General features: G+C 38.5%; 1 protein-coding gene across 1 annotated transcript; it reads right to left on the reverse strand.

Moving 5' to 3' along the window:
* Positions 1-892: 892 nt before the first annotated feature.
* Positions 893-6,890, reverse strand: LOC142369162 (uncharacterized). Its single transcript, XM_075451422.1, has 4 exons — positions 6,817-6,890; positions 2,145-2,200; positions 1,335-1,697; positions 893-1,195 (listed from the first exon to the last, which is right to left on the reverse strand). The coding sequence occupies exons 1-4, from the start codon at positions 6,864-6,866 to the stop codon at positions 972-974; spliced, it is 693 nt and encodes a 230-aa protein (XP_075307537.1). The 5' UTR covers positions 6,867-6,890; the 3' UTR covers positions 893-971.
* Between the last annotated feature and the right edge of the window lie 2,688 nt (positions 6,891-9,578).

Raw genomic sequence — 9,578 nt, forward strand, 5'->3', positions numbered from 1 at the left:
GGATCAAACCATAGTAAAAGCAGTTAGTTTTATACAGCTGATGATCTGTAGTTGCTCTAATAATCCAGATACTTCAAATGAAAATGAGCCTGTATAGTTAAATCTGGAAGATTTAAATGATTAACCAAAGCACTCATATCAGTCAATCTGTTATATCCCTTTTGAATGTAAAGTTTCAGATATTTTTAAAGGGCACCTGGTCAAATTTGATGACGTCTAAAGCTGTTCACTTTACTGACGTCATGCTGCCAAGCATGTCTAAAACCTGTCTACATGTAGCTGCTCTGTGCAACGTGTCTCCTCTTTTTATATTCTTTGTTTAATGCTTTGACATTAATGCTTATAGCATTGTTTTCATATTTATGTCCAGTCTGCATGGAAGGTTATTCAAGCAAATGCTTGTAGGTTGATCCAGAGCACCATCTGACACAGTTTACAGAGAAGCCTGCAGAGAAGAAAAGCAAGGACAGAGGGAAGAGAAAAGGTGTTGTTGGTTTGGCTGGCCTTTAAAATTTTTGCTTTATCTTGTCAAACGTTCAATTTAACTTTAATGTCTTCAGTGTAAACAACTGTACTGATGTGCACAAGTGTTAGAAACATGTTCCTGAGATCAAGTTAAACACCAGATGGATATGAAAATACAGAAATGTGTTTCAGCTCCAGATCTACATCTGACTCCAGCTGTTCATCGGGAAATCTGCCTCTTCTGCACTTCTCTGCTTTTCATTTTCACACAAATTAAATCCACATTACATAACAGAATCAAGAATCAGAATTCTTTATTGTCATTATACAAGGTAACATAATTTTCTGCAGACTCACGGCTTAAAGGCACACTTAAAACTTTTACTTAGTAAAAAACTGTACACGTAAATAAAAAGGAATAAAGAGGAACAAAGTACACTTAGTGTGAAACAGACACAAAATCATCAAATAAAATCTTTTTTCTTTTTTCTTTTGTCTTTATTTTTTTACACAAGTGGCTGCTGAAGGGTTGTTTCTTTAACACGTTCAGGAGCTGATTTTCTCTTATTTTTATTCTCTTTGATATAAATAACACAAGATATAGCAATGATAACCAGAGGGAGTACTAATGCTGCTCCAAGTCCCACTCTAACATACAGGAAGATATTATCCCATCTCTCTGGTTGAGGTCTTTTAGTTGGTCTCTGAGGTTGGAGCTCATCTGCAGCTTCTGTGGTAAACATAATATTATGTCATGTAGCCAAACTACATTATCTTGTTTAACAGTTCAATACGAGAACATTACAAACAATCTTTTGAATGTAAAAAAAAAAAAGAGGGGAAATTCATCTTCTACTGAGTCAACTTACCAGTGATGTTGAGCTGACAGCTGGCAGAGCCCCATCCATACTCTGTGTTCACCTGACATGTGTACAGACCGGAGTCCTCAGTTCTGAGTCCGGACACATGAAGTCTGATTCGGCCTCCTCTGAGGGCATCTTTGTCATTCTGGACTCGACCTACAAACTGTTTATCATGATGCAATGAGACCTCAACACCCTTAAATACATAAAACAAGACTGAAAGTCTGTTATGAGTTGTTAGTTCACAGTAGATGAAAAGAGAGTTGGAGGAGCTGTCAGGTTCAGTTGTGAACGTCCACTCCAGTGTGATGTTGTGGTTCTCCTCGGCCTGATAGGAGCTCTGTGTCACATTCACCACAAACACTGATGCTGAGGAGACAGAGAGATATTACTGTGATTTCTACAGTGGTGAAAAGTAATTGAGTACATTTGATTAAGCCATTTTCTTTCTGTAAGTGAGTAACTGGCCACCGGTTTTTAATTAAACCACCACATTCTATGTAATAAAACTATTAGTCATTTATTCATTTAGCTCAAAAATCTTGTTTTGTCCTTCTAACTAAATGCGCTAAGGGATCAGAAGTTTCCATCATCTCAGTTCTGTATGAACTCTTGTCATCTTCTATATAAACAGCAGTATAGTTTGATTGTATATGAACAATAAAGGTGAAATGTACTGAACATAAAGGGCAATGAAAACCACAACATAAATACAGCGTAGCCTAAAGAGTCGGTGACATTAAATTCTCAGACTGAGTAAAAAAAATCGAACCCGTCAGTGAAGTCAAAGTAAGTTGAGTAAATCTGTAAACTGACCACAGACGCATGAGTTGAGGATGAGGAGCAGCAGGATCCTGAAGATCATCTTCTCCCTGAAGACACAGAGGTGAAGAGTGATGAACACATGAGGTCAGAGTTCAGTCATTACAGGGAGAAGAAGGAAAATCTACAGTTTGACTTCATTCAGTCATCACAACATCTGGTCCTGTTCATCTTCCTGGTTATTACACCCCACTGAGCAAAGACCTTTCTGACTGAACTATATGAACTACAACCACTGCCAATGCCGGTTTGGCAATGGTATTATCCGGGACCTATCCCGGCCCAAACCATCGACCTGGGCTGCTTGGCCCATGGGGAAAATAGTTGTAACTAATTTTTGTCACTTATCTTATTCCTGCATTAATATCAATTCAACTGTAGTCTGCATAAATTCACCATTGCAGCGCAGCCGCCTGCTGCATCACAGCAGATTAAATAGGTTCTACCATGTAAGGGAATTCTCTCCTCCCAAATGTTTCAGATGGTTTGGCCCATGGCTCGTCTTTTAAATAACAATGGCGCGACACAGAGCGCGTCAGTGATGGAGGGTAGAAAGAGGCCAGGTGGAACAGAGAGGGCTAAGCTAAAAAAAAGACAGGTGGCAGCCAAATGTGCCAAATTGACAGATATCTTCTCAAGACAAGCTGGTAGGTTACTGAGAGATATGGATAATAGGCCTGGTTGTGAATTTGATCAAATAGGCTATAACGTGGCGAACGTTTGCAATGTCAACTCAACTGTCATCTGACAGCTTTTGTTGTTAAATATGTAAAATCTCACAATTTATATGATTTAAAAGTGTATTCCTATATTCAAAGAAGAACCGGGCACTTTCTTTACATTCCAGTTCTGATGAACAATTGCTTAACGCTTTATCACGCTTTATCTCCTCATCAACTGTAGCCTGCATTCCCACAGGCGCGCACATGTGGTTACTAACGCAATATTAAATTGGGGCGATCACATTTGTTGTTTGATATTTGTTATTAAATGCATCTCAAACATGCAATTAAAATAAATATAATTATTGAGAAGGGCTGTATGCAAATATTGTACATGGTTTGCGTGCGCAGGGACGGGGGCAGCGCGAGCACGTTGGGGTGTTTAGTTGCCTTTTTTAATTACTGGAGAGTCTGCACGCGCGTTCTATCCGCGGGAATCAGCATCATGTTTCATGTTCAAGCCTTCCCCTCCCATTTATTATAAAGTGAGCTGAGCCCGCTCACGCCCGTGCAGGGAATAGACTGTTCTATTTTCAAGTTGCAATGAGCACTTATTCGGACACCGCGCGGGCACGACGCTTTGATGTGAAAGGAAGAATCTGTTTTCTTGTTGATTTCTATCCATTTCGGACTGAACACGAATGCAGATGCAGACACGTTTACGTCCTGTGCTTGCTGTGTGTAAACGAACCGAACACTTGCTTTACATTCCAGTTTTCCATTTTTTGACAAACAGTTTCAAATGTGCTGTCACGCTTATTTCGTCTCGCCGTCATATCGTGCATTTCCATAGAGGGGCGCACACTGTGATTATCAACTATATATTTTTTTATTGTTATCGATTGTTTTCTAGCATCAGATCAACAGACCACTTCCAGTGCTACTGATGATCCCAAGGAGGGCGCGACTACTGAAGGGCGAGGTAGAGGAAGATACTGTAGTTAGTCAAGATAGACATTTGTGATGTAAAATATTGGCATAGAGAAGAAAACCATAAGGTGGTAGGGTGGTAGACTAAATCATACAAATCATTTAACACAACCACAATTAAATAAATAAATGAATTAATCAGTGAATGAAAGGATAAATAAAGTGTGTCATGTTTTCCAGCAACATAGACAACTCTTAATGAACATTTTCTGTAGCCTCAGAGGATCAGGTGCAGTCTGAAGGAGAATGTACTCCATATCAGAATGGCCTGAATTTGAATTAAATTCCCGGACTGAGAAAATGGCCCACCCCGGCCCTGACCACTGCAGTGGAAGTTGTCACAGTGAAAACCTGCTGTTTGGTCTCTGCAAACATGCAGGACAAGATTAATAACACAAAGGGGCGCTGTTTACCTGACAAATATTTCTCTGATGGTCTCATCTCACTGAGTTAGGGCAGAAAATCTCAGAGGCAAACATATACTGCCGATTGGCTAGATGGCTGATTGACGACCTGTCCAGGGTGTACTCTGCCTCTCACCAAATGACAGCTGGGATAGGCTCCAGCCCACCGCGACCTTGAATTAGATTAAGCGGGTATTCCTCCATCAACCTCGTCACATTGACTAATACCAGCACTCCACTCTGCCTCCCTGCTCTATACCTGCCTGCTCGCTCCGCTGCCATCCCGGACAAAACCACACCACAGCCAGTGTCATCATTACCCTCCCCTGTGTCGGAAACCTCTGGGAAACACATACCCGGGTATTTTGATAAACGCATATTTTCTAACCTTCGTTTGCAAAAAAAACTAGGTGCACACAGCCCCGTTTTTAAAAAAAAACACGTCTACATTGATCCGGAGAAATACGCTATCAAGAGCTGTTAAATTACGCCAAGCCTGACGGTGGCAGTGTTAGAACAATGAGAATTCCACACAAGCCAATCAGAAGCCTAATAGAGAACCACTGACAGGAAGAATTTCCGGATCCTTTTCAAGAAGAAAATATGGCGCCACGCTCATGTGTGTGGACTGATAGCGAGACTGAGCTACAGAAGCTCCGCAATTGCTACCCTCCGCCCGCGCCCTAATGCGCCTTTGTTGTTCAATACATTGTACGACTGTAATTTTCAAAATCACACAAGCGAGTATAGCTCTCAACAACAGAAATGCTGCTAGTACCTCCATGCTTGCCAGATAAACAATGAATGGCGTTATCACGCTAGCATCCTGCCAATATGGCGGATAGGGGCGGAGCTCTGTACTATGACGACAACTCCGCATTTCATTCTGAAAACTCCGTTTTCGTCTCTTTCAACCAGTTTAAACACAAACGCTAAACAGAGTTTTTAAAAAATCTCCACTTTTGCCGGAGTTTTTTTTTTTTAGCTTCGTTTTCGGAGGAAAAAACTCCGTTTGTGTATAAACGAAAGGCACAAACGAAGGGAAAGGTCTTCGTTTTTCAAAATACCCGGGAATGTGTAAACAGCACCTAAGCCCTAATGAGGAAACTACTACCATTATTCAAGCACTCCTTGGACCCACTTAAATGTTCCTCCTCAACCTTGAGCGATTGCTGGATTGGACTTTTCCTGTGGACCAATATCATCCTAATAAATCAGTTTCCTTCTATCTCTCAGTCTCAGGATGCTCCTGGGTCCCTCCAATGAGAACGACAAATGTCACAGATCTGGCAAACAGAAATAAAAAGATGCAACAAAGACAGGAAGTGTCCTGCTGTTTATCTAGTTTTCTACTCTCTCAACTGATGCGATAATAATAATGCAAACTGCATATATTCCTATAACACGTAAACACAGAGGATATTACACTCAGTGTTGTATAGTAACAAAGTAAAAATACTTCACTACTGTACTTAAGTATATTTTGGAATACTTTGTACTTTCCTCGAGTTTAAAATTTTTTGACAACTTTCACTTTTACTTCACTATATTTCCGAACTTAATTGCATTTACTCCGATACATTTTCATTGTTCGGTTTAGTTACTCGTTACAAAAAAAGGGAGAGAGAGAGAGAGAGAGAGAGAGAAAAAAAAACGCAACAGTGTTTTGGCCCCATGCATGTTATGCCTGCCCAAAGACATGGAAATTCTATCTTACAGAAACTCCCCTTTTTTAGGTTTTAAGGTAGTTTTACAAAAAAGGTCTTCCTCTTCAGATGCCAGATAAGCTGCAGTTCCCTCCCAATTCTTTTTTTCTGGTGTGTGCACCTATAGCTTGTGAAGTACAGTAATCGTAACAGCTTTTTTTCTTGGTGATGTTGGCCGCATTTTCTGTACTGAGTTATTTTATCTATTTTTTAGAAAGGTTTACAAAAGGGGTTTCAAACTGGATTCCCTCTTCAGATGCCAGATAAGCTTCAGTTTTCTCCTATTTTTTTCTTTAAATTTTGTTTTTAATGATGGCAATAACAGTAGCAGCCTCTTTTGTTTCATTTTTTTCTTAATGGTAATGTACGCCTCATTTTCAGCACTGACCTTACTTAAAGGAAAAACTTAAAGGTTCACAAAGTTTGTATTTTCTGTCTAAACCTGGTCTAAATTTTGCCTGCACTTGGTTGTGTGTAGATTTTAAGTGTATTTGACCTTCAAAGTTTACCAAAATATAAAAAATGTCATTCAAACTGCATTTGCCTTGTTTACTTTTTACTTATACTTTTCATTACATTACTTAAGTACATCTATTTTTACAGTAATTCTCATACTTAAGTACAAGACGTTTCGGATACTTTAAGACTTTAACTCAAGTAACACTTCAGTCAGTGACTTGGACTTTTACCAAAGTCATATTTTGGAGGGATACCTATACTTTTCCTTGAGTGTGAGATTTCAGTACTTTATACAACACTGATTACACTGCATTAACAGAGAATGAAAGCAATTAAAATATGTTGTACAGCGATTTTAAAGCTACTCCAAAACAAACAAAAAAGCACACACAGAGGAAATGTTAAAAATCCAACAATAAAAGGGAACAGAAGGCAAAATACTTACGATAGACCGCTTAGTCTTATAGGCTCATGATATGTCTTCCTCTGGTTCATGAGCTGTGATATGCTTTCAGCCTGTCTGGTTTTCCCAAAATGGCAAAATGGTGATTGTCACAACTCAACTCCAGACAGAAACTGAAAAGCAGAAGTTATTCACTTAGTGTGTGTGTGGGGGGGGGGGGGGGGTAGTAGTAGTATTTGTTGTATGTCAACTTTTTCCAGTTGCTCTGAGTCTGTCAGTTGTTGAGGTTAACCCTTTGATGCGCAACATATGCACACACCCTCTAATACACAACATTTCATTTAATTTCTCAGGTTATTTCATGCTGGCTGAGTTTCTCTTTGTTCTATCTTTTGAACTCAATTTAATTTATGTTTGAACATTCCAAGTATTCTTTTAATATCTTGTTTTTGATCACCACTGATCATTATTTTCATTTTTACTTTCATACTTTGTAAACAAAAGTCGTTTTTATATTACTACATCGAATTTACACACATGGGTCAAAAATTAACCATTCATCCAAGTGTGACATAAAATAAAGTACATTAATACTATTTAACTTGTTTCAAGTAGTTACTTTAGCAGTGAGTGGGGCCAAACACTTATTTAGTATTTGCAACATGTTTGTCATTTTTTCACACACACATACTCTCAGGTTTTTGGGGTGGCAAAGCAGGTGGACCCAAATGCAGACACCGTAGGCTGAGGGACTTTGAACAAAGCATCTTTAATATAACCAAAAAGGGTTATAGGCAAGATCCAAAAACAGAAAATGGAAGAACAAGGCAAATAGGGAAAACATGACTATGACTATGACTATGACTATGACTATGACGACTACAAGACCAATACAACTACCAGACTAGGACCAGAAGACTTACTTTGGAAGACTAATGACGCAACAACAAAATAAATAACTTAAATACGAAGGGGAAGAAGAACAGGTGAAGAGAGGGAGGAGAAGCTCAGGTGAGGGGAGTGAGCAGAACATGGATTGGTGGGGAAGACACCAGGAGGCAGGGATGAACAAACAATACAATAAGACAGAGGTGTGAGCAATCAAAAACGAGCAGGAAAAATACAAAGACAGTAAGTAAATATGGAACAGAACACAAGAGGACAACCACTACAAAAATAAAACAGGAACTAAATAACAGAACCAGGACAGGAAATAACAGAACCATGATAACAGATAACACAGCTATTAAACAGAACTGTAAACTGGAAAACAAAATAAAATACCACTTAACATATAACTAGAGCACAAATTCAATATCAATATTTACATCCCTCGCAGATGACCACTAAATGTTTGTGCTCCTTGCACACAGGCCTGGTGCACTGGGAACACCAGCTGACTCAAATAGAATATATCAACAGCTAGCTAATAATAATTACTTGTAACTTTCTGACAAGTAATGTACTCACTCTCAAGGTAACCTAAACCTAATCATCATATTATGTAATGTAATGTTATCTTTCACTACTGTCATCAAATAATCTCTAAAGTAATATTAGAACAATTGAAAAACAATAGTTACTGTACTTAGATGTGTGATGGAAGCTGTGCTGAGCTGTGAAATAGTAAATGCATGTGGGTCCTGTATGACCCATGTGTGTAAACTTGATGTAGCAATACAAAAGCTGTGCTTCTTCATAAAGTAAGAGAGGAAAATAAAAATAAAGATTTGTGCTGAACAAAAACAAGATATTTACTGCATACTTGGAATAGAAAATGATTAATGATTGATTTATTTCAGAGATATATCATAGAAACACTCAGCCATACATGAAGTAACAGAAAATGAATGCGGGTCATTTTTGACCCATGTTGTGCATTAGAGGGGTAGTGATACAAAAAGTGTTTTTATTCAAAAAGTAAGAAAGGAAAAATTAAAATAAGGATGCATGATGATTAAAAACAAGTTAATTGAGGAATACCTTGAATATTGAATGATTAAGTTAATTTATTGCAGAGATATGGAAAATGAAAACTCAGCCAGGTCACTTTTGACCCATGTTGCGCATCAAAGGGTTAAGTCAGGAGTGAGCAGTCCTCTGCTGCGTCATGGAGGAAAGGATGTTGGGTTTTCTTGTTCGGTACTCATATTCACAATGAACCACACTTCTTTTTGTTAGATAGCTGTGTTCTTTTTTATTGCTAACGGTCAGGTAAATTGAATTTCATTCTCTTGGTTAGAACAGTGCAGAATACAGATAAGAACTTGCTCTCATTGCCCCCAGTGGACAGCAGCAGTACAACATGCACATAAACACAAAATAACTCAAAAACAGGTTAAGATGAGAACATATTCTAACAAGGATCAACTCGGTCTTTCTCTTTAGCCTCTTGGCATATTTATTAAACACATATACAGACTGATATCACCAGAGCTCGACTCAGATACAACTAGGATTCATTCACTCCATGGCGGGCAAAATTAACCAAGAACGAAGAAGACATTACTGTATTGACCATAAACCTTATAGAGAACAGTACGGTTAAACATACTATCATAATACAGTGAGTAAGGGTGTCATCAAATCATAACACTTAACAATGGCAGTTAAACATTAAATGGTATGTTTGGTTTGTCACACAGTTTTGTTCTTTATTGCTTCATTAGCCTTACATTTAACATGCTTGTTTTTGTTTTATCTGATCTACAAGTCAGCCGAATGTGCCACCTTCACATAAAGAATGTTCTGATATCAGTTTATTATTTGTCTCGACAGAATGAAAGAAGTTTGGTTTCTCTGCA

This window comes from Odontesthes bonariensis, chromosome 19 (assembly GCF_027942865.1).
Source record: "Odontesthes bonariensis isolate fOdoBon6 chromosome 19, fOdoBon6.hap1, whole genome shotgun sequence".
Taxonomy (NCBI): Eukaryota; Metazoa; Chordata; class Actinopteri; order Atheriniformes; family Atherinopsidae; genus Odontesthes; species Odontesthes bonariensis.

What these genes read in the sequence shown, in the direction of transcription:
- LOC142369162 (XM_075451422.1), bottom strand. Translation starts at nt 6,866, where the DNA reads ATGAACCAGAGGAAGACATATCATGAGCCTATAAGACTAAGCGGTCTA. An exon ending in ATAAGACTAAGCGGTCTATC is followed by an intron (nt 2,201 to 6,816) that starts GTAAGTATTTTG and finishes CTGTGTCTTCAG; the next exon opens with GGAGAAGATGATCTTCAGGA. An exon ending in CCTCAACTCATGCGTCTGTG is followed by an intron (nt 1,698 to 2,144) that starts GTCAGTTTACAG and finishes CTGTCTCCTCAG; the next exon opens with CATCAGTGTTTGTGGTGAAT.